At 29.4% G+C, this 26,216-nt stretch overlaps 1 protein-coding gene and 1 long non-coding RNA gene across 2 annotated transcripts in view; one reads left to right on the plus strand and one right to left on the minus strand.

Moving 5' to 3' along the window:
* Positions 1-2,181: 2,181 nt before the first annotated feature.
* LOC132939828 (UDP-glucosyltransferase 2-like) lies at positions 2,182-6,030 on the minus strand. Its single transcript, XM_061007224.1, has 4 exons — positions 5,077-6,030; positions 3,145-3,364; positions 2,855-3,074; positions 2,182-2,776 (listed from the first exon to the last, which is right to left on the minus strand). The coding sequence occupies exons 1-4, from the start codon at positions 5,914-5,916 to the stop codon at positions 2,491-2,493; spliced, it is 1,566 nt and encodes a 521-aa protein (XP_060863207.1). The 5' UTR covers positions 5,917-6,030; the 3' UTR covers positions 2,182-2,490.
* Positions 6,031-9,853: 3,823 nt separating this feature from the next.
* LOC132939118 (uncharacterized) overlaps positions 9,854-26,216 on the plus strand; it is a 29,712-nt gene continuing 13,349 nt past the window's right edge. The window contains exons 1-4 of the long non-coding RNA XR_009663955.1: positions 9,854-10,522; positions 12,707-12,834; positions 13,931-14,093; positions 14,514-14,636. This is a non-coding gene — a long non-coding RNA (uncharacterized LOC132939118). The remainder of the gene's footprint in view (positions 10,523-12,706; positions 12,835-13,930; positions 14,094-14,513; positions 14,637-26,216) is intronic.

Below are 26,216 nucleotides of genomic sequence, written 5' to 3' on the forward strand. Positions count from 1 at the left end.
TTCATTATGTGATAAAATACATCAATAATAATGCCTCCATTTTTTGAAATTAAAATTATTTTTATTTTTTTAACAAGACAATATTTAAGGCATTAACACAATAAATATAATAAATATTAATTTAAAATACAAATTACCAAATTTTATGCAACACAAAAATAAAACGTCATGTGACTAATATAAATTATATAATATGTGGCTCGACGCGGCGCAGTTGCTGAAATCAATATGCTACGTGGTTCAAAGTAAGCAACGACCGCTGCCGCTAGTTCTCAACCCTCCTCCCCATAAGCCATATTGCTTAGTACCACAGAATATAAAAATTAGTACTAATTACTAGATTTTGTACTGGGGAACTAAGCCCCCCCCCCATATTTGCGCCAATTCCGAGCCCCAAAATTCTGTCCCAACCATCGTTTTCAGTGAACTTAAAAACATAAGTTTAAAAAAAACAAATTGCTAAAAAAAAGATGTGAACTTACTTATATTAACTACAACAATAGTGCAATCAGAATTTGTCGGTTGGACTTAGTTTCGAAGTTAACAATTTTGTGTTTTTACGCATATCCATAACGATATAGTTAAAGTATAGAGAACAAATAAGAGTATGACAAGTAGTATAAGTAGTATAAGCTCCCTAGCTACGCCGTACGGGGTAGTACCTCCCATTTAATTGTACTTAACTATTTGTCAAATATTGGCTAGTATGAATTTATTTTGAATAGAACCGTTATAAAATCTTATTAAGTAGGTACATGGTACATCTATATTTACAAACAATCGTAACTGCGAACAATAAATATATTTCTTAATAACTTAATACCTGAACAATCGTAACTACCGGCGGACCGACGGACTCGGCGGTATTATAAAATAAAATTTAAAAATATTTTGATTTGTTTTGAACTGTTTAGGAACATTTTAAGTTTCCAATTTTATAAGTCTTTATTTCTATGAATGTCAATAAAACTTTATTTGTTGGGTAAAAAAGCTTGAAAATTTAATACAAGGCTCCTACTATATTGTTACAATGACATTTAAAAAATATTAAAAATCCTTAGTCACAGTTTTTTTTTATACGTATTAAAGTTCAAATCTTGACAAAACACGAAAAAATACAAGATTTTCAAGTTTGTCTACCTTTATCAAAAAAAGAATGTCTACAAGAAAGTCAAATTAAATTTTTATGAGCGTTTGAAGTTCATATTTTTACAATATTGGATATTCACTAGATTTCTCATGTAGTGATTTTGCTATTTTGTTGTTACTCAAAAACGAATAACTGTAGATACATAACAATTTTGCTGGATTTTTATATTTTCATTTTCTATACACCATAACATTTTAAAAATATTTTGACTCTTTTTGAGCTGTTTACAGACATTGTCAGTTTTTAATTTTTTTAGTTCTTTTTTTCTTTAAATATTAATACAATTTTATTTGTTGGGTAAAAAAGCATGAAAATTGAATGCAAGGCTCCTGATGTATTATTACAATAGTAGTTGAAAAATATTAAAAATACATAGGCACAATTTTTTTTATAATAGCATTTATGAATCGAATTTTGACAAAATTTATCAAATTTTAAATTTAATAATTATTTTGTAGTTAAAAAATTATAAAATGTTCAACTTATATAGCTAAGGATTGAAAATTAAAAACAAAGTTCCACGTAAATAGGTTATATATAAATTACTTTGTTCACAATAATATCATAAAATATACTTAATAATATCATAGGCTGACTGACCGTTTTCGCTCAGAATCGTTTTTCTTATTGAATTCAAATTTAACACCATCCATTACAGTGACCTACTGTAAAGCAGATTTACACCCACTTGCCCACCTTTTTAAATTTATATTTACAATGTATGTCAATAAATTATTATTATTATGCCAATTAAATTATGGTATAGTCGTATTGTCTCATATTAATCTCATAAGTAATAATCAATCTAATTTATAAGTTTCGATGAACATTTCAGTGAAACTTTTAAGAATAAAAATAAAACTATGACATAATCCGAGGGGGGGGGGGGGGTAGTAATAACCCCCTAGGTTCGCCACTGCTATGAAGTATTCACTTCATAAAACAACTTACCTAAATCGTATACAAAAATGTAATAATCATAGTGCAATATAAAGAAATTACTTAAAATATTTAGAATAAGAAGAATAGGCTGTAATACAAAACGCTATATTTGCTAAAAATTAAATGTTTAAAAAAAATAATTCATTACAACCTTAAATAATATACATAATGGTTTATTAGTCAACTATTCAACACTTAATATTAAAACATTGATAATAAATAATAACGAATGGTCATTTAAATGTATACAAATCAGGGAAAACGTTGTTAAAAATTGGTAATCTGTGATTTTATTTTGAAGAAAAATTAAATGCCCTTTGCACAGTTGCACCATATAATATATAGGTATTCGGTATAGAAATTAGAAATACCTTATAATATTATACTAGTATTATAAACTATTCAGATTTCGATTTAGTATTTCTAAAATAATTTGAAAAGTATCCAGAAATAGATTTAAAAATTCTGTAGGAAACAAAAAACACAACAGTAATAAAAACTAATATTAAAGCAATGAGATCCAAAAGATAGTATTGATACCACGATAGGTTAATTGCGTGAGATGTCAAATGGGGAGCTCCTTTATGACGTATAACATACTCTGTCCAGTACACAACTAGATTTGCTTGTGATATAGGCCGATCTTTGAATATTTTCGACGCAGTTTTAGCATTTTCCATGTACCTGGAAAAATATATAGAAAAATATTTTCAGCTATTCAACATTTTCAATACTTATTTACAAACTACGAGATGTCTTTACTTTTTATTGTTGAGCAGTTCTAAAACATTATTTAAGAACACATCCTTTGTTATGGACAAAATATCCATAGAAATAGCCATTCCTGTAATGACTATATTGTCAATATTTTTTGGCTGATCACCAAATAAAGGAAAACCAAGAATGGGGACACCGCCATCTATTGCTTCATATAACCCAGATAAACCTCCGTGACTGATAAAGAGTTTCACATTAGGGTGCACTATAGTAAAAAAGGGTTAAGTGTTATAACTCGATTTATATCCCAGAAATTTTAATCCCCAATATATTACAAAGAATTTCACGTTGAGGTAGCCACTTTTTAATCATAAAATTTTTTGGTATATTTTCAATTTCATCTTCGTATTTCCATAACACTCTTTGAGGGATTTGTGCAAGTGCATCTATAAATGCTTTTTGTATGTGTTTGGGTAATGAAGTCATTCTAACAGTTGAACCAAAAGTGAAATAAACAACACCATGTGGTGATTGTTCGATGAATTCTAATATATCCTGTAAATAGAAAAAATATACTACATTAAACGATTTATTGGAATACAATTTGATGGATTTATTTAATATTATAATAATATATCATCAATATTATTAAATATTAATATACCTAATAATGCCAATAGGTACTAAAAAATATTTGAATTGATTATTGTCTACCATAATTCTAAAATAATATTATATTATAATAAGATTTTATATTTTATTCTATAGGTAGGTATACTAATATTATAAAGAGGAAAGATGTGTATATGTTTGTAACAAATAAACTCAAAAACTACTAGACCGATTTCAAAAACTCTTTCACAATTAGAATGCTACATTACATTATCCCTGAGTAACATAGGCTAATTTTAAAAGTGTAAATAAAGGTCCAACCCGGGAGAGATGCTCAATGAAAAAAAATTTACGATGGAAATATTTGTTTGTAAATGGTTATTGGTTTTAATAATTATTATTGTTAAAGTGATATGCCTTTTGGTGCAGTAGGACTTCTATGTAATTCAATACAGAATGTCTCAACATCGAACAAAGTTTTCGGTGGGCCAATTTTTTGCATTGTTTACCCAACGCCGGGTAATTCAGTTAGTAAATAGTAATGTAATATACAGGATTGTAATAATATTATTTCAATTTTGTATTACATTTTCAAATCTTAGATTTAAAAAGAAAAATTTTTATGAATTCTCAACTCAAAATAATTTGTTAATTTTCGTGATTTTTCCGTATTTTATCAAGATTTGAACTTTAAATGCTTGTAAATAAAAACTGTGATTTTTTATATTTTTCAAATATCATTGTAACAATATAGTAGGAGCCTTGTATTCAATTTCCAAGCTTTTTTACCCAACAAATGAAGTTTTATTGACATCCATCGAAAAAAAAACTAATAAAATTTGAAACTGAAAATGTTCCTAAACAGTTCATAACAAATCAAAATATTTTTAAAATTTTATCGTGTATAGAAAATGCAAATATAAATAACCAGTGAAAATTTCACGTATATCCGTTCATTTGTTATAGAGTTACACCAAAAACCAAATTCGATTTTCTCAAAAACAAATTTTGCGTAAAAATTCCCGTTTTTCTTTAATTTTCTTTTATTTTTCACTTTTGCTTTTGAAAACTACTGGAAAATTTTTATTTTTTACCTCCCCAAGTACCAACTAGATTCACTTTCCTATCAGAAAAGATACTGTTAAAGAAAATCTAAGCATTTATACTGTCCTAAAAGGTGATGATAAAAAAATAAAAAAACACATCATTTTAAAATCAATACAGTCACCGTTCCACTCAAAATCTAAAACAATGTAAAAACCATGCAAAAAAATAGTCCACCGAAACCGTGGTTTGAACATTCGAGACATTCTGTACTAAAATACTAATAGGCATTATTGTTTAAAAATAAGCTGTCACAATTAACTTATTTTATTTGGTAAATATATTTTGTATGTCAAATTTTCAACATAGGTAGTGTAACATTCATGTATACCTATAGATTATTGTTAAATATAAACAGGTAACATTTTTCCGGTGTAATCAGATCATTTAATTAATATTTTTGATTGATTCTCAAATTTTATAAATATAAGATAAAAGTGGCTATTTATAAAAAAATATTGTATTCTCTTTTTGAAATTCAGGTCAATTTATGTGATGTACTTTGCCAAGAAATATCATTAATAGGTTACATACTTAACTACAGCACTTACTTTTGGCAACTTCTTTGCTGGTTTCAAATGAATTCCACCAATTTCAACAACATTTGACGGGATTGAACTTGCAGGTTCGACTGTGAAATGTCTATTTACAAATACCAAAGATGGTGGGATTGGTGCATACAAATCATACTCTCTCGGTTCTTTGTACATCAGAATCCGTTCTTTTACTTTGGTTAAGATTGTGGCGTAAATGGAAATAGCAATATTGGCTGATCTCTGGGCAAATGTTTTTGGAAAACCAAAACTCGCCAGGTTATTGGCAACTACAGCGGGGTTGGACATGTGCCCCGTAAATCCACGTTCCATTATACCCATTGTTGGTATTGGTAGGACATATATGAGTGGCAAGTTCAACTTGACGGCGGCGTATGACACGCATTCCGAGAATAATGGTTCAATTAGAACCACGTCGAAATCGGAACGTCTATTGGCAAACACTTCTATCATTTTGGTATTTTGATAAACTACGTCGCAGAAAGTTCTACTCATCTCTGACACCTGACGCATAATTTTAATCGGGTCACCGTATTTATCCATCAAATCTTCAAGTTCTCCGTCCAGAAATTTCATAGTTTCAGTAGACGTGGACACTTCTGTATAGTTTTCACGGTTTCCGTCGGTAAACGGTGTGAACACGGTGACATTGTGTCCGTTGTCCACCAGCGCCCGAAGAATTGCGCTCATAAAGTTCCAGTGGCTTTTACCTCCAACCGTCTCCACGGCTAATATTCTCGCACCTTCGACGGGTGCTGGTATCCACGAACTAGCAAACGTGTAAATTAATATTAAAAATAAAGGTAAGTACATTTTATTTGATTTTAAAGCCATCATTTGATGTCTGAATAACGTCTGTTACACGCGTTTAGACTCGAACTGTTACTTGTATTGGATGGTTAGCGTTTAAAATATTTAAATATGCGTTGTTCAATTATTTGTTGTGATAGTTGTGTGACGTAACCGTTTTAATCTTGCTACCTATATGTTGAACGACTCTGTTAGACGTGAATACCTTATTGATCAATTTTGAAGTGGGTGTGTTCTGCAGTGTTTACACATACACTTGTACGCACCTCACTATGATAAAATAAATGGGCACAACACTATAGTGGGACGGTAAGTTTAGCGAAATAAAGCAACAGTGCCGGCCTGCAAGGTCACCGTTGCGAACACGTCTTCCACTTTAATATACATTATAATTGTACGTTTCGACATCAGTACTCTTTATTTTAATGAAATTAATGTACTCTACAAACAGTACAGGATTGGTAAATGTTTTTCTTTTTCAGTTGTTATACCTAGTTGTATTCATTTATTAATTGTTTTGAATTATTACGTTTTTATGAAACTAAATTATTTTTATAGTTTAAAAATATTTTTTTTTTGATATAGGTAGATAAACTTATGGATAATCTTGTATTACATTTTCGAATCTTAGATTGAAAAATAAAAATTTTTATGAATTCTCAACTCAAAATAATTTGATAATTTTCGTGATTTTTCCGTATTTTGTCAAGATTTGAACTTTAAATGCTTATAAATAAAAACCGTGACTAAGTATTTTTAATTTTTTTCATCTGCCTTTGAAACAATAACCTAGGAGCCTTCTATTAAATTTTCAAGCTTTTTTGACCAACAAATAACATTTTATTGATATTTATAGAAAAAAAACTAAAATAAAATGGAAACTGAAAATGTCCGTAAACAGCTCAAAATAAGTCAAAATATTTGGAAAATGTTATGGTGTATAGAAAATGCTAATATAAGCATTCAGTCAAAATTTAATGTACCTACGGTCATTTGTTTTAGAGTTGCACCAAAAACCAACATTGATTTTCTCAAAAACGGACTTTGTGTAAAAAATTCCGGTTGTTCCTTTGTTTTTCACGTCGTTTTTGAAACTACCTACTGCGAAAATTTTACTTTTGACCACCCATAGTACCAACTAGATTTACTTTCCTATCAGAAAAGTTACTGTTAAAGAAAATTCAAGCACTTTTACTGTCCTAAAAGGTGATGACAGACACAAAAAAAAAAAACAAAAAAAAAAATTGGAAGTGACTCTGCTGAACAGTATGTTACAAGTGGGTGACTGTTATGGATAGTGTTAAATTTGAATTCAATGATATAATATCATAGTATACGAAAAACGATTTTAAGTGGAGACGATTTGTCAGCCTAGGATATTGTATACTATATTTATATTGATATTATTAAATATTATTAATACCGTAGCCGGTTAAGTTGAATTATTATTATTTGTTTATTATCATATTTGTATATTTATATATTTATATACGTTTCAATTACCCACGAATAATATTTTTAAAATAGGTATATGTATATATTACAAGTAACAACGAATTAAGAACGATATTGCAAAAAATAATTGCCGGAAATCATTAGTTTTTAACTGAAAACGACAGGGAGGTCTGAACTTGGCGGTCAGTCTTATTTTTAAGTTATATGTATTATAACTAATTGAAATTTTTGGTATTTTCATATTTACCCGGTGTACCACACTGCGCTTGCTCGAACAATTAAAATAAAAAACATCCCTCGACTTGTTATGTAAAACCACCATAGGTGGGTGTCAGAATTATTTTTGCATCATCAATTTTAAAACGTTGATTTACCTAGATGAAAAAAAAAAATTAATTTGTAATACTTAAGCTCGGTAAACTTTAAGCGTTGTACGGGTGCGTAAAACACCGAAAATCGTGAACTTCGTAAGGCTAGGTATACCATAAAACCAATGATTTGCAGGTAGTCGAGTTTTGGACAAGTACCTACATAGGTAACTTATAATAATTCATATTGTAAATTAATTAGGTACCAAAAAAATATAACTTCTCAAACACTTTGTCTATTGGCACTAGCGGGAGAATGTATTAGAATGTCTATAAACTTGCGGACCAGTTTGTATAGTTAAATTTGGCATGCGAACTATAATTGAAATAGAAAACCAGAATAGGTGCATTGCAGATCACAAAGATTTCTGTAAAAGAACATACTATTTATAAATATACCGTATAGGTTTACTGTAGTACTTATATAATAATATATAAGTTCTTTGGATTTATCATAGTAAATAATATATTTTATGATATCTATGGCAATCGTCAATTGTCGAAATTCGTCGGCGACGGTTAACAATTCTAATAATTTCTAGTTTCTTCGGCGATGGCGGCACTCTAGCTACGCTCCACCGGAAGAGTAGATGTTTACGAGTAAGTTTGTTTTCATATTATTACCTACTATTTTACATTTACTTTTTAGACTTAAATTAAATACTTATTGCCACGGACAATCTGTTAACTACGTGACGTAGAAGCATTTATAAGTTTAATCCCAATAGCGCAATGTATAAAATACTCGAGACCGTCTTCGTTTCACCACGCCAAGTTTAATACGCACCTTTTTACATGTTATACTATACGCCGGGTATCACCTTAGGTTTGCGCAAAGTAATTAAAACAATATAATGTTATTTATCTTTATATTTTATATTTTTATATACATAAATATTAAATACATTATACACCTCATATACTTTATTAGCATACTTACACCTTTTTTAGTGTAGTTTATACCCTAGATGGCTATAGATATAGGTATTAAATGTCTTGCAATTATATATTTTACTATAATTATTAATTTCATTATAATATAATATAACAATACACTCTAAATTAAATTATTTGTTATCAAAACAGACAGTCTTAAAACAAACTCTTTTCTGGACGTTTTCAAAACGTATTATGCTTAAAAAAAATTGCACAGTTGTCGTAGCAGTCAGTTGCTAGATCAACCCGTGTGACATCAAATAGGAATTATTCTTGTTTTTTTAAATAGTTTTTTCGAAAAATATATGTAACATGTATAGCTCATACAATTATGAATTTATAGTTAATGGAAATGCGGATGTTTATACTTCATAGATATTTTTTTAGTTAATAATCGTGTAAATAATTTGATTAAGCAATAAGGTACTTACATACTCATCACTAGTATCAATTTTATTATATTACGTGTAAAATCACCAACACAAGGTGCAGACTGCGTTAAAAAAATTAAAAACATAAAATAAAATATAAAATAATGTTGTAGTAGAAGCTGGAAACTGTAGTTTATTTTAATTTATAATCCAATTAATGTAACCGAGAAGGTAACTATTAAATTCATCATTGAATGATTATTCAGAGATCACTTTGGGATAAATGTAAATTAAATTAAAAATAATTAAAAAACATTTTGTGAAAGGAACAAGATTACTGCTAATATTTAAGTCTTAATTATTATTAACAAATAAATACAAATAATAGATATTTTAATAGCTTTTTACTATTAACATTCAGTGTAAATATAGTTTCTGATCGACTTACCTATATGTAATAAAATAATTATTCATATCAAATAATCCTAACAATTTAATGCAAGGATTCTCATAAATTGATCTTACAGTAGCCTTACAACACCAAAAATACATTTGTACATCATTTACAAAATTTTAGTTCCCTATTATGGTGTAGGTATTAATACAAACAATAAATTGCTATTCGAAAACACAATTTCGTATACATATTATTATTTACTAAATACCTACAATTAAATTAAACTAAAAATAAACATATGATTACATACTGAGTGCCTATAATATAATATTATACATGAAAATTGAATCTTTATTACGAATACTTATCGTTTACACAGACCACAAGAAAAAATAATTAAAAATATTAAAAAAAAAAAAACACACATCATTGTAAAATTAATACAGTCATCGATCCGCTCAGAATCTAAAATATTAGACTTGGAGTTTTAGAAATATAGTTGCTATTATAGTATTTGATGAATTTATTGCATACGTTTATGGCTTTATGTTAACTCTAAAATCCAGTAATCACATTTTTATTTAATAATTCATAAAATACAATATGCTCTTATAAAAATATTCTTGTGCTTCTGATATCTATTTACCACCTTAATCAATAATTAAATTGATAAACGAAAATAATATTTTAAATAATACCTATATCATATTATTATAATTCAAATTCAAAATTATAAACTATTTTGGTTGATTATCATATCAAATTTCAATGAACAAATTATTCCTTATCACAGAACTCTTTGATATAAAAAGTTGCATTATATTATATCCGTGGATTCATCATATTGACGTACCTAGTATAATATCTATCATTTATTTACTTAATCTATGGCATATCTTAAAGTCGTTGCAGAAGACACAGTCGATTAAAAATTCTAACATTTCAATAAGCAAAGAAGATATGAGCAAAAAACTTACTGCGTTTCGTATAATTTTATTTTTCATAAATCACAATATTCTAAGTTCTGGCTGTATTCTGGAGCGTTTCCTCATGGGCGTCGCAGTTCACACACGTCACGGATTCCGCCGAAGGAGTCGATAATTAAAGTAAGTTTGTTTTTATATTCTTTTGGGGCTTAAATTTACTTTTAAGACTTGAAACAAATATTTAATGTCACGAAAAATGTGCTATCCAAGTGTTGTAGGCGCATATTTTAGTTCCGGACTAGAAATGTATAAAATACGCGAGATATAAACGCCGTCGTCGTTTTTCCAGTCCCTGTTTGTAGAATAATTATAATCAATAGGTGCATACCTATACAGGGTACTTAATATAAATATATAAATATTTTGGTTTAATTTATAGAAATGTATGTTATGACTTATAACTGATAATAGTCATAAGATACAATTTTAATTAATAACTGGTAATTTGTTTTCCAAATACAACGTTATAAGTTATAGGTAACTATTAATTTAGTATCACATACTTAACTTCTATTATTCACCTAATATCTATATTCTATATCATAGGGATTAGGGATGTATAACCATGTACACATAAAAGTATATTCACGGAATGGTCAACTGCCTATCCTGACGTGTGCGCAGTTATGAATAATATACCTACTCATATACTCGTATAGGTATATAAATAGTGTAATACTACATACACGAATGTGTTACCTATTATGTCCCTAAAATTTCAACAGTTATTATTATATTTATTTATTTTTTAAATATAGGTAGGTACATTACAAGACTCTAATTAAAATCACATTTTTTTTTTATTTTTTTGAACACAATGTTTTAAAAATTATTAATTAATATATAATTTATTGGTATAGTACTAAATAAATTAATTAAATAAAACAAACACAACTACTATAATTATTAGTAATAATAATATATCCACGTATAAATTATTAAAATACAAAACGAACAAACGAAAAACGATTCTGAGCAAAGATATCGTTAACTAATAAATAATATTGAGATTAAAGTAATTTATTTTTCGGTAGAAAATCGGTATAAATATGAATTATAAATATTTTTTTATTTTCATACCATGATGCGTGTGTGAAAAATTGTTTATTTTAAGTGTTTAAGATGTTAGATTTCGGTTCGGCTGATTGTCCACCCCTTTACTCTTCCGCATCAATGCATCAGTAATTATTATTTATAATATTTAAATATAAACTGCATTTTCTGAATTTTCTAAAACATTGCTTTCCAAGCAAAGAATTCGTTTCATATATTATCAACGAAATGAAAAATGAAATTAGAACATTTATATGGGATAAAGTCAATTTATAAAAAACTTACTAGAAAAAAATTAAATACAATTAAATAAAGGTAATTTTTTTTTATATTTCTATTTTTTTACGTACCTGTTATGTTCGATAATATAACTTCAGTCTTCAGTTATAGAAAACAACACTTGCCAATATGGAATTACTGTCGAATTTTTTTATTTTAAAATATTAAATAGCATCTGATCGACTGATGTACTATAATGAAACTCAAAATATAACGAATACACTACCTATACACTGATCTAAATTCTATTTTATATTCGTTTAAATTGGACTTTTAATTTTTCTGGCCATTTTATTAAGCTTTGTAATATAAGTGCATTAAATCGTATTTTTAAGGCGTTTTTCTTATTTTTAATGCATTTAAATCCACCTCCTATTTATAACTTAACGTTATTTTGTATATACCAATCGATTAGTGTACACAATAAAAAATATAATATTATTGATGGGTTAATAGGTTGATAACTATTATGTAGGTAGGTACAGTTTTGTACGTTCAATGTATCGCTTTTAATTCATAAAGTAGCTAAATGAGTCAAATGATTTTGTCAAGGGGTGGGGGGGAAGATATGGCTGAGTTTTTAACATGCACTATTTCAAGGGCTCTTAACCGGGGGGGGGGGGTTGTGAAAATGTTTAAAAAAAACACGAATCTATTTAGAATTTGTTTATAAACCAAGTAATAAATAAGTGGTTATAAATTTGAATTCAATTTACCGCATTTGCGTCTAGTAGAAATAAATAAATGTTTTTTTGAAGATAATGTAAAAATATCCATCATCCATCGGTTAGGACCATATATATATTTTCTATGATTAGGACGGTGAGGTTATAATTATAAATAATCTATGGCAAATGACAATCGTCTGAGACGAACAGCGATTCCAATACGTACTCACATATTTCGTTCCATTCTGGTTATTAAACTATAGGTGCCTATTTTTATAAATGTCATTAATCTCAATACTTCCAGACTGAACTTTTGGATCGGAGATATGAAGACGCGCGCTGCATTTTCCTTGGCGGAGATGCACAGCTCTAACACTAGACAATATTATACACTCGAAGGGAACGCGTTTCGCCGGAAGAATAAATAATTACGTAAGTTTTGTCCTACTACTCTGTTGACGCGGTAGACCTAATGTAAATATTTATTGTCAGACAAACTTATATACCCGCTAGACGTAGAGTAGTTTTTAAAAACCAGTTGTTATAGGTGTACAAAAATTAGGATATTATGAAAAATACCTTAAATTATAATACTTTGCCAACAACTGTTAATTTATTGTTATAGTAGAATAATTTTTAAAATTTTAAATCAATGATTGGGTAATGCTTTTATAAGTAGGAAGGTAGGTTTTTATACCTACCTAACAAAATAAGAAAATACATAATTATTAATGTTATTTAATATGATTTGTAAGTACATAGCAGATTATACCTATCACTTGGTGACGATTATTTTTGTTTTATACGTTCTTCGTAATTCAGTTCCGTCACGATAGTTTTAGTTTTCGTTAAATGTGTAACATACATTTTCTATGCATACGGGATACGGGCATTAAATATTTGGGTTTTAAGAGAACACCTCAAACGTACGTTTTATTTTGGGGGTTTTACGGGATATACCTATAGGAAATTTTCTTCAAATTTTCACATTTCACTATTTGATATTGTGATATTATTTGTACCTAGGTTAAGTTTCTGTTTTAGAATCGATCGATATGTTACCTAGGTAAATCACATTCTTTAATTTAAATTCTGGTAGTCGAGTATTGGACAAGTACCTACGTAACTTATAATTCGTATCGTAATTTAATTACTAAAGAAATATAATTTCCCCAACAGTGTCTAGGGCCACCGTTAGCAGAATGCATTATAGAATGTCTATACACTTGTGGTCTAGTATATGGTTAAAATTGGCATGCGACCAACAACTGGGGGCTTGTTCTGGAAAATTTAAATGATCTAATGAGGTTCATCTCATTATTTGAATTAAATTAATTTTTAAGCGATTGTTGTGTTAATCAATTTTTTAATTTATTTCATTCAACACACTCGTCTCAGTTTTATAGTACCTCTAGATTTCTCACAAAATTCATATCGATCATCTCACAGCTTTCATATTCAAAACCAAAAAAATATGTATTTTTATCTTATTTCAATCTTTTTCATCGAACACCATTATATATTACAGATCATAAAGATACTAGTATTGTATACTAGATAAGTTTCAATTAGCGAGATGTAGAGAAAGATGGAGATGGAGCGAGATGTAGACGGATGAAGATAGCTCTTTCTTCGACGACAGCGTGTGCTGCATTACAGCTAGGATTCACTGGAAGAGTCGATGTTTATGCGTAAGTTTGTTTTTATATTATTTTGGTCTTACATTTACTTTTTAGACTTGAATTAAATATTTATTGTCGCGGAAAATCTGTTAACTAAGTAACGTAGAAGGCATATACGTTTACTACTGCCTACCAAAGGCGCAATGTATAATAATAATAAATTATACGCCAGTCCGAATAATCCAAACGCTGTCTTACTCGTAGTCGAGTTCTAGTTGATAACTGACCTGTGAATAAATGTAATTTTTGTTAGGTATAAAAATAAAACTAATAAATCCTTGAATACAACATTTAAAAATACAAACTCTGTGTAATAAAAATTAATATTAGGTATTTATTGGTAGGTTTATATAATATCTGTAGACTGTAACGCATAGGTCATTAGAATATTGTAGAACATTTTACTGCATAAGATGCGTGTTATTTCAGAAATGGCATTCGTCAGTGAACATTTTCAAACTGGGAATAATATATCATAAGCAGATTGAAATGTGTGAACGTTTCAGTGTTTCGAAGACTAAGTTTCGTAGCAGATTTTGATTCCGTCACGGGGTATGTATTTTCTTATTTCTCAATAGGTTTTTTTTTATTATAGTTAATTGATCTGGGGATGTATTGCCCGAAAATTTTCAATATTTGTATTGTAACTATACTGGTATAACACTATTCGGGCTATCAATAAAGTCGTGTTCAAAATTAGAAAATTGGTGAGGTATGATATTTTTTTAAGCAATTCTTTCGAGTAGGGAATTCGCTCAATGATATTTAAATATTTTCACCGATAATCAAGTACGACGACTTGTAGGTAACTAGAGACTGAGTGAATAGGAATTAGAAAGTGTGTGATATGGCGAAGATAAGGAAATGGGTCAACAGGATTTCAGAATGTTTGGTGTATGAAAGGGAAAGATGAAAAAGAAATGTAAGGTTAGGGTAGGTAAGTGGAGTGAGAGTAGCAGATATGAGAATAATAAGTAAGGTGTTAAGGTACAAAAGAGGATAGAATAAGAAATTAATTAATTAAGGGCAGTGTAGGGTAGTGTACATATTGTAGTGAAAACAAGAGAGAATAGGTTTAGGTGGTTCGGTCACTGTATGATAAGAGATAGTGAGAGTGGCTATAGAAGTTAATTTAGGAGAGAAATGATGGACGAGAAGACTGAAGAAGAGATGGATAGACAGAATACCAATCATATGGAGGTGTGGAATGAGAGTGGCTGAACCTGTATATAGCTGTGAGAGACGGGGGAAGAAAAAGTGTAAAGGTAGAATAGTTATGTTAACAATGCCGAATACGTAGGAAAAGATCTTAAATTGCAAAGGCCCTATTGACTCTTTGGCTTCAACTAACCATAGGTTTACCTAACTAACCTTCTTATGACTCATTAGGACACTTTGAATAAAAAGATCCTGAGTTGCAGGTTGCCGAACTTAAGTGTTTGAGATTATCAAGTTGATCCTTTGATTGTTGACACCTTAATCCATGCTATGGATGAAGCCCATAGATAATAAAGATATGGATAGTCCACGCCTATGTTAAATTCATTTGAGGCCGCGTTCCCGGGGTGGAAGGCAATTGAGGCTCCTTTATATTGATAGTCGATAGTCGATATAAGTATACTTTATTTGGCCTCAAATTATTGTTCCCCTCGAAGACCGCTGATAAGACCATTATGTCCTATCCAATATCTTAATTATCTATGATGGAGCCATACCCAGCTCACTCGTGTAAACTTGTTGCCGGTTGGGATGTCAGCGCACTATTTGTTATATTTTGATTGTCTTTGATCCACGCGTAGCATACCAAATGTACGATTAAGAAAACACTAAAATGATTGGGTCAGAGAGAGAAATAAATGGTGCGCTAAAAATCCGACATCCTCTTAGTGTTATCAAGTTGAAGAAGCAGTTGATTGTTGATAATTTGACATTTAACTTTAATTGTGATAGGTATTATGGTTTGAAGTAAAAGTAATTAGCAGGGCTGTGAATTTAATGCAATGAAAAAGTGTTAAATATTTGCCTGCATGTATGCACTAAAAACAGGCAAATATATGCACTGAAATAATCAAAAATATGCACTTAAAATTCAAAAAAATACTGAATGAAAACGTTTTTATTAAAAAATTTTTAAATTAATAAATTATAATTCAAATTGGTTTACAAAAAAAATTCTTTATTTACACACTTGGTAGGTTGGTATGTAAGTAGGTAACAGATGAACCGAAAATATAAAAACATTTTAAGAAAATAATCATAAATACGAAGAAATCATGAAAACATGCAATTATATTAACTAACCCAAAAAAAACGCATATTGGTAACGGTGTTGTAATAATAGGGATCTCCCAAAAAAAATACGTACTAATAGTTCAAACAAATCATAAAAGCCAACTGTAATAAATATTAATTTATGAAAAAGTATATTAAAAAGCATTATTATTATAAATGAAACAAAACTATGAACTATGGACCGTGACATAATATAGGTATTTCTATATTTTTAGCTCCATAATTTCTGTTAAAATATTAGGAAAATGTATTAAGTACCGTAAAAGTGGTAAATTTGAGCTATTACTTAAAATATTATATTCATAACAAATTATCATAGAAGGTTAGGTACTGTTATTCCACATACTTATTATAGTTTAATTTAACTACAACATTCTAGTAGAGTCTGATAAAATTTGGTCCCATTACTTTGATCATATAAACTTTAAATACTAAACTATGGGTCTGAAATTTAGTTTATATAGATCTAAATAGTCCAAAACATATATTGCTTCAAAATATAAAAATAAAGTGTCTTGTATTGTAGTAGGTGGGTAACTTTCAAAAAAAAAAACTAAAAATAATCATACTTGAAATCTATGTATAATATACGTATATTGTAATAAATGTTCAAATGTTTACTATAGTACATTATAAAAAATTAACTTAAGTTCAATATAATACATTATAACAGGTGTTCAAATAAACATTTCATACCAAAAATTTTGTTAATTCACACAGTCTCTCTTCAATTTTAAATTTTTCTTCAAATTATCTACGAAATATAAAAGTTGTAACGGTTAGGAATTGTACCTAATACGATTACATATATAAATAAATTACAATGCATGGATTTTTAGGTAATCAAGTTAATTTTTATTGATTCGTGACAACATTAGTTATAAGCTTTTGTATATAATATAGATATATAATAAATAAGAATATAAACAGAATTTCGGCGTAGTGTTAATGAATAAGAATATAAACAGAATTTCAGCGTAGTGGTAATAAATAAGAATATAAACAGAATTTAATATCGGTGTCGCGTATACTTCTACGGTTGGAATACGTCTTTTTAGACCATAATAATGTCGCGGAAGTAATGCGTAAGCAGTTCCCGCGGCGTCATCGGTTCAAAACTGGAAAAAAAAAAAAAAGACCATAATAATATGACTCGCGGATTTTACAATAATATATTCCCATTGTCAATTATAAATAACAAATTACTCACGGTTTCGTCGAATTAGATCTCTATAATATCGTACCCACGAATGAAGTCACGTTTAGTGTTCCGTAGGTATTGGCGTGTGATGAGGAGTGAGGACGACGGTTGCAATATGATTGTCCGGCGTCGCACTCTATGTCGTAATAAATGATAATGATATTAATTCGTTCGACGGCGGTGGTATTGAAAGCGATTAAAGTCGATAAGATTATACGTTTGGACTACACGGCCCACAATCACGGCGGCGGAACACGCGATAACGGTGAATACGGTTCGGAACGATCGCAAGTTAATACGGCGGCCGTCAATAAAAGACGTGCTCGACCGATATTATTATAATGTACGTAGCGGCGATGGGTCGGCCCGTTCTAGCTTGCCACGGAAGGTAGCCGAGAACGTGGTGCGCGGCGATGTGAGAAAAACGAGTGTCGTCGGCGGCGGCAGGTGCTCTGCTCGCTCTGGCCTCTGACCCGTATTACGATAGTGTACGCAGCGGAGATGGATCGGCACGCTCTAGCTTGCCACGGAAGGTAGCCGAGAACATGGTGCGCGGTGAGGTGAGAAAAATGAGTGTCGACGGCGGCGGCAGGCGCTCTGCTCGCTCTGACCCGTATTACGATAGTGTACACAGCGGCGATGGATCGGCACGCTCTAGCTTGCCCACGGAAGGTAGCCGAGAACGTGAACGGTGTCACTGTGTGAAGGTTAGCTCCGAGTAGTCTAGGCCGAACGCATCAGTGGTTCAGCCTTCCCAAGGGTGGCCGAGAACCGCTTTAGCATTAACCAGTGGCTACTGGAGTTAACGATAGTCCCTTTCTGTGTTGGCCGGGCTCTCTTATATGTACTTAGACAGCCGAACGTGCGTGTTGAATTAACGATATTTCTTATGGTCGCCAATGCGTTTGATACGCAACTGTTCCGTTGAAAAGGCCGCGCTCTACGGGCAACGGTGAGCGGCTAGCTATTATATTTGTACGGTGGTCAGCGGTTAGGTAACGCGTCGTTAGTTTTATACGTAGGTATTCCGTGTTCGTAACAAAGTTTAGTAAATTGGAAGACTTGATTAAGTATTTAATCATTAATCTAAAAGAGATGTGCCGGGTCACCACATTACTATATCGAGGGGCCATGGTGCAAGTCCATAAAATATATCATAACATATTATATTATATTAGAAATACAAACTTAATATTTTACTAACAGTAAATATTATAAAAAAATATTACGAAATGTACTAGACTCATATTATATTATGATTGTATTAGTTACAAACTCTTGAATTAAGAGTTATGTTTGAGGATTTAATTAATTTCCTAAAAGGAAATGCCTCAAGGTTGCCTAAGTAAGTTGTGGGACCGTAGTTAAAGTTCCGTCCACCAATAAAGTAGATAGACAGTCGTTGATCGCTTTTATGTGCTTCAAATTGTTTACACGAATGAGCTGGGTATGGCTCCATCATAGATAATAAAGATATAACATAATGGATAGGACATAATAGTCTTATCAGCGGTCTGATCTTCGAGGGGAACAATTGAGGCCAACTCGAGTATCGACTATCAATATAAAGGAGCCTCAATTTCCTTCCCCTCCGGGAACGCGGCCTGAAATGTATTTAAAATAGGCGTGGACTATCCATATCTTTATTATCTATGGGTTTTATCCATAGCATGGATTAAGGTTGTCGACAACCTAAGGATCAACTTGATAATCAAACACTTAAGTTCAGCAACCTGCAAATCAGGATCTTTTTATTTAAAGTGTCCTAATAAGTCATTAGAAGGTTAGTTAGGTAAACCTATGGTTAGTTGAAGCTATGGTAATGATAGATGACTACCATCACCGGTCGTGAGCTTTGCGATGATATTTTCCTACTAACTATCAAGGTATTCGATATTGTAAACATAACAATGAAAGAAAATATTTAAATATTATTAATTCGGTTAGGTTAGGTTGGGTTAGGATAGGGCAGGAAATTAGATGTTACTAATTATCATAGTTTTTAACACGGTCTTAAAGACTGTCAGCAAGAGTTGTACCAGTATAGTTATTAAAAACTTAAATACAGCCAACATTAAATAATGATTTTTTTACCGTAACAAATTATAAAATGTATTATAAAATATAACAAAATATTATTTTATTAGGGTTTTATAAGGTTTTCAATACTTATGAGTTTTTGTAAATAGAAAATGTATAAAATCAATAGTTTTAATTTAATATATGGTTTTGTGTTTTAATATCCTATTGTCAAAGAATTCTCAGGGTTTCCTTTCCACATTTTTTTACATTGTACTAAATCTAACTTTTTTCCGCACATATTTACAAAGACTAAAACAGATATCTGACTATGTTTTTATTTGCATTTAGACTTTATAGTTTGTAATTTAATATTGACTGTAGACCCACCAAACACAATATTATTTTAAATTAAACTAAAATGTTAGTTAAAATGTCCTTTATAAATTACAATCACATAGTAGAGTCCGTGCAGGATTTTATCATTTAATTTCTTTGCGTCCTTTATAATTTACATTCATTTTTATACATTTTCTAATACATATATTACCGTGATATACCTCTGATCATAATAACTGTTTGAATTATTATAATGTAAACAACACCTAGTTTTTGGATTGTAGTTAATATGTATTGCAGTATTTAGCTTCCAGCATATTCTTTTGTTTAGTGTTATTTCACCCAGATTTCTCAAACATTTTTTTTTCACTTCATTGAACTCTAGTAGATTTTTTTGTATAAAAATTTTTCAAGATTAACCGACTATACCTGGGAGTACGCTGAGTACATGTGTACATAATATATAATTTGAAAAGAGACTGGCTAGGTTCTCTCACGTTCCCCATTCAATTAATTTTTTTATATATTTAACTTTTTTTGATTCTTTTATATATATCTTTTTTTAAAACATAAACAACCTGGTACTATATGATTTTTTTAAAATTGTGTATCTGCTTCTTAAAATGCGTTTGCCTGCGGTAGCTCACGTTCCCCTTTCAATTTTTTTTCATAAATTTAATTAAATTGATTTTTAATATGAATATTGTCAAATTTGTGAGTCTTCAGAGAATTTTTTTCTGTAATTTAATTCCTATCTAGATCTTTCTATATAGATTTTTTAAACACTGACAAGCCGGCGTCGACACCCTCATTCATATTTTTTTTTGTGATTTAACCTCTAGCGAAATATTTTAAACATTGACAATCTGTTTTTTGTAATGTATAATCATACAGTTAAATTTATTCAAAATTTTTTTTGGTTTCCTAAAATGCGTTTGCCCGTGGGCGCCAACCCCCTCCTTCAATTTTTTTTTTACGATTTAACCCCTAGCCATATTTTTTAAACATTGACAATCAGGTACCCTTTGAATAATCCTTATCTTTAATGAACTAAATATATTAAATGGTTTTTTTTGTTTAAGATTCTGGGCATTTTAGTTTGTACTTTGTAATGTAAATTCCTTCAGTTAAATTTTTTCAAAATTTTTTTAAATTTCTAAAATGCATTTGCCTGCGGGCGCCAACACCTTCCTTCAATTTTTTTTTTATGATTTTACCTCTAGCCAAATATTTTAAACATTGACAATCTGGTACCCCTTGAATAACCCTTATCTTTAATGAACTAAATATTTTAAATAGTTTTAAGAATATGGGCATTTTAGTTTGAACTTTGAAATGTAATTTTCTTCTGTAAAATATTTTCCAAATTTTTTTTTTTGATTTCCTAAATGCATTTGCCTGCGGGCGCCAACACCCTCCTTCATTTTTTTTTTTAGGATTTAACCTCTAGCCAAATATTTTAAATATTGACTATCAAGTACCCTTTGAATAATCCTTATCTTTAATTAACTAAATATATTAAATGGTTTTTTTTGTTTAAGATTCTGGGCATTTTAGTTTGTACTTTGTAATGTAAATTCCTTCAGTTAAATTTTTTCAAAATTTTTTTAGTTTTCTAAAATGCATTTGCCTGCGGGCGCCAACACCTTCCTTCAATTTTTTTTTTATGATTTTACCTCTAGCCAAATTTTTTAAACATTGACAATCAGGTACCCTTTGAATAATCCTTGTTTAACGAAATAAATATTTTAAATAGTTTTTTCTGTTTTATATTCTGGGTATTTTAGATTGTACTTTGTTATGTGTAATCATACAGTTAAATTTCTTCAAAATTTTTTTTTGGTTTCCTAAAATGCATTTGCCTGCGGGCGCCAACACCCTCCTTCAATTTTTTTTTATGATTTTACCTCTAGCCAAATATTTTAAACATTGACAATCTGGTACCCCTTAAATAACCCTTATCTTTAATGAACTAAATATTTTAAATAGTTTTAAGAATATGGGCATTTTAGTTTGAACTTTGTGATGTGTAATCATACAGTTAAATTTCTTCAAAATTTTTTTTTGGTTTACTAAAATGCGTTTGCCCGTGGGCGCCAACCCCCTCCTTCAATTTTTTTTTTACGATTTAACCCCTAGCCAAATTTTTTAAACATTGACAATCAGGTACCCTTTGAATAATCCTTATCTTTAATGAACTAAATATATTAAATGGTTTTTTTTGTTTAAGATTCTGGGCATTTTAGTTTGTACTTTGTAATGTAAATTCCTTAAGTTAAATTTTTTCAAAATTTTTTTAGTTTTCTAAAATGCATTTGCCTGCGGGCGCCAACACCCTCCTTCAATTTTTTTTTTATGATTTTACCTCTAGCCAAATATTTTAAACATTGACAATCTGGTACCCTTTGAATAATCCTTGTTTAACGAAATAAATATTTTAAATAGTTTTTTCTGTTTTATATTCTGGGTATTTTAGATTGTACTTTGTTATGTGTAATCATACAGTTAAATTTCTTCAAAATTTTTTTTTTACGATTTAACCTCTAGCCAAATTTTTTAAACTTGACAATCTGGTACCCTTGAAGAATCCTTGTTTAATGAAATAAATATTTTAAATAGTTTTTTCTGTTCAATATTCTGGGTATTTTAGATTGTACTTTGTAATGTGTAAATAAACAGTTAAATTAATTCAAAATTTTTTTTTGGTTTCTTAAAATGCATTTGCCTGCAGGCGCCAACACCCTCCTTCATTTTTTTTTTTTAGGATTTAACCTCTAGCCAAATTTTTTAAACATTGACAATCAGGTACCTTTGAATAATCCTGAATGAACTAAATATTTGAAATAGTTTTTTCTGTTTAAAATTCTGGGCATTTTAGTGTTAACTTTGAAATGTATTTTTCTTTTCTAAAATGTATTCAAAATTTTTTTTGGATTCCTAAAATGCATTTGCCTGCGGGCGCCAACTCCCTCCTTCAATTTTTTTCTACGATTTAACCTCTAGCCAAATTTTTTAAAAACTTGACAATCTGGTACCCTTGAAGAATCCTTGTTTAATGAATTAAATATTTTGAATAGTTTTTTCTGTTTAAGATTCTGGGCATTTTAGATTGTACTTTGTAATGTAAATTCCTTCAGTTAAATTTTTTCAAAATTTTTTTTTTTGGTTTCCTAAAATGCATTTGCCTGCGGGTGCCAACACCCTCATTCAATTTTTTTTTTATGATTTTACCTCTAGCCAAATTTTTTAAACATTGACAATCAGGTACCCTTTGAATAATCCTTGTTTAACGAAATAAATATTTTAAATAGTTTTTTCTGTTTTATATTCTGGGTATTTTAGATTGTACTTTGTTATGTGTAATCATACAGTTAAATTTCTTCAAAATTTTTTTTTTACGATTTAACCTCTAGCCAAATTTTTTAAACTTGACAATCTGGTACCCTTGAAGAATCCTTGTTTAATGAAATAAATATTTTAAATAGTTTTTTCTGTTCAATATTCTGGGTATTTTAGATTGTACTTTGTAATGTGTAAATAAACAGTTAAATTAATTCAAAATTTTTTTTTGGTTTCTTAAAATGCATTTGCCTGCAGGCGCCAACACCCTCCTTCATTTTTTTTTTTTAGGATTTAACCTCTAGCCAAATTTTTTAAACATTGACAATCAGGTACCTTTGAATAATCCTGAATGAACTAAATATTTGAAATAGTTTTTTCTGTTTAAAATTCTGGGCATTTTAGTGTTAACTTTGAAATGTATTTTTCTTTTCTAAAATGTATTCAAAATTTTTTTTGGATTCCTAAAATGCATTTGCCTGCGGGCGCCAACTCCCTCCTTCAATTTTTTTCTACGATTTAACCTCTAGCCAAATTTTTTAAAAACTTGACAATCTGGTACCCTTGAAGAATCCTTGTTTAATGAATTAAATATTTTGAATAGTTTTTTCTGTTTAAGATTCTGGGCATTTTAGATTGTACTTTGTAATGTAAATTCCTTCAGTTAAATTTTTTCAAAATTTTTTTTTTTGGTTTCCTAAAATGCATTTGCCTGCGGGTGCCAACACCCTCATTCAATTTTTTTTTTATGATTTTACCTCTAGCCAAATTTTTTAAACATTGACAATCAGGTACCCTTTGAATAATCCTTGTTTAACGAAATAAATATTTTAAATAGTTTTTTCTGTTTTATATTCTGGGTATTTTAGATTGTACTTTGTTATGTGTAATCATACAGTTAAATTTCTTCAAAATTTTTTTTTTACGATTTAACCTCTAGCCAAATTTTTTAAACTTGACAATCTGGTACCCTTGAAGAATCCTTGTTTAATGAAATAAATATTTTAAATAGTTTTTTCTGTTCAATATTCTGGGTATTTTAGATTGTACTTTGTAATGTGTAAATAAACAGTTAAATTAATTCAAAATTTTTTTTTGGTTTCTTAAAATGCATTTGCCTGCAGGCGCCAACACCCTCCTTCATTTTTTTTTTTTAGGATTTAACCTCTAGCCAAATTTTTTAAACATTGACAATCAGGTACCTTTGAATAATCCTGAATGAACTAAATATTTGAAATAGTTTTTTCTGTTTAAAATTCTGGGCATTTTAGTGTTAACTTTGAAATGTATTTTTCTTTTCTAAAATGTATTCAAAATTTTTTTTGGATTCCTAAAATGCATTTGCCTGCGGACGCCAACCCCCTCCTTCAATTTTTTTCTACGATTTAACCTCTAGCCAAATTTTTTAAAAACTTGACAATCTGGTACCCTTGAAGAATCCTTGTTTAATGAATTAAATATTTTGAATAGTTTTTTCTGTTTAAGATTCTGGGCATTTTAGATTGTACTTTGTAATGTAAATTCCTTCAGTTAAATTTTTTCAAAATTTTTTTTTTTGGTTTCCTAAAATGCATTTGCCTGCGAGTGCCAACACCCTCATTCAATTTTTTTTTTATGATTTTACCTCTAGCCAAATTTTTTAAACATTGACAATCAGGTACCCTTTGAATAATCCTTGTTTAACGAAATAAATATTTTAAATAGTTTTTTCTGTTTTATATTCTGGGTATTTTAGATTGTACTTTGTTATGTGTAATCATACAGTTAAATTTCTTCAAAATTTTTTTTTGGTTTCCTAAAATCCATTTGCCTGCGGGCGCCAACACCCTCCTTCAATTTTTTTTTTATGATTTTACCTCTAGCCAAATTTTTTAAACATTGACAATCAGGTACCCTTTGAATAATCCTTGTTTAACGAAATAATTATTTTAAATAGTTTTTTCTGTTTTATATTCTGGGTATTTTAGATTGTACTTTGTTATGTGTAATCATACAGTTAAATTTCTTCAAAATTTTTTTTTGGTTTCCTAAAATGCATTTGCCTGCAGGCGCCAACACCCTCCTTCATTTTTTTTTTTTAGGATTTAACCTCTAGCCAAATTTTTTAAACATTGACAATCAGGTACCTTTGAATAATCCTGAATGAACTAAATATTTGAAATAGTTTTATCTGTTTAAAATTCTGGGCATTTTAGTGTTAACTTTGAAATGTATTTTTCTTTTCTAAAATGTATTCAAAATTTTTTTTGGATTCCTAAAATGCATTTGCCTGCGGGCGCCAACCCCCTCCTTCAATTTTTTTCCACGATTTAACCTCTAGCCAAATTTTTTAAACTTGACAATCTGGTACCTTTGAAGAATCCATGTTTAATGAAATAAATATTTTAAATAGTTTTTTCTGTTCAATATTCAGGGTATTTTAGATTATACTTTGTAATGTAAATTCCTTCAGTTAAATTTTTTCAAAATTTTTTTAGTTTCCTAAAATGCATTTGCCTGCGGGCGCCAACACCCTCCTTCAATTTTTTTTTTATGATTTTACCTCTAGCCAAATTTTTTAAACATTGACAATCAGGTACCCTTTGAATAATCCTTGTTTAACGAAATAAATATTTTAAATAGTTTTTTCTGTTTTATATTCTGGGTATTTTAGATTGTACTTTGTTATGTGTAATCATACAGTTAAATTTCTTCAAAATTTTTTTTTTACGATTTAACCTCAAGCCAAATTTTTTAAACTTGACAATCTGGTACCCTTGAAGAATCCTTGTTTAATGAAATAATATTTTAAATAGTTTTTTCTGTTCAATATTCTGGGTATTTTAGATTGTACTTTGTAATGTGTAAATAAACAGTTAAATTAATTCAAAATTTTTTTTTGGTTTCTTAAAATGCATTTGCCTGCAGGCGCCAACACCCTCCTTCATTTTTTTTTTTTAGGA

Source organism: Metopolophium dirhodum, chromosome 2, assembly GCF_019925205.1.
Source record: "Metopolophium dirhodum isolate CAU chromosome 2, ASM1992520v1, whole genome shotgun sequence".
Classification (NCBI taxonomy): Eukaryota; Metazoa; Arthropoda; class Insecta; order Hemiptera; family Aphididae; genus Metopolophium; species Metopolophium dirhodum.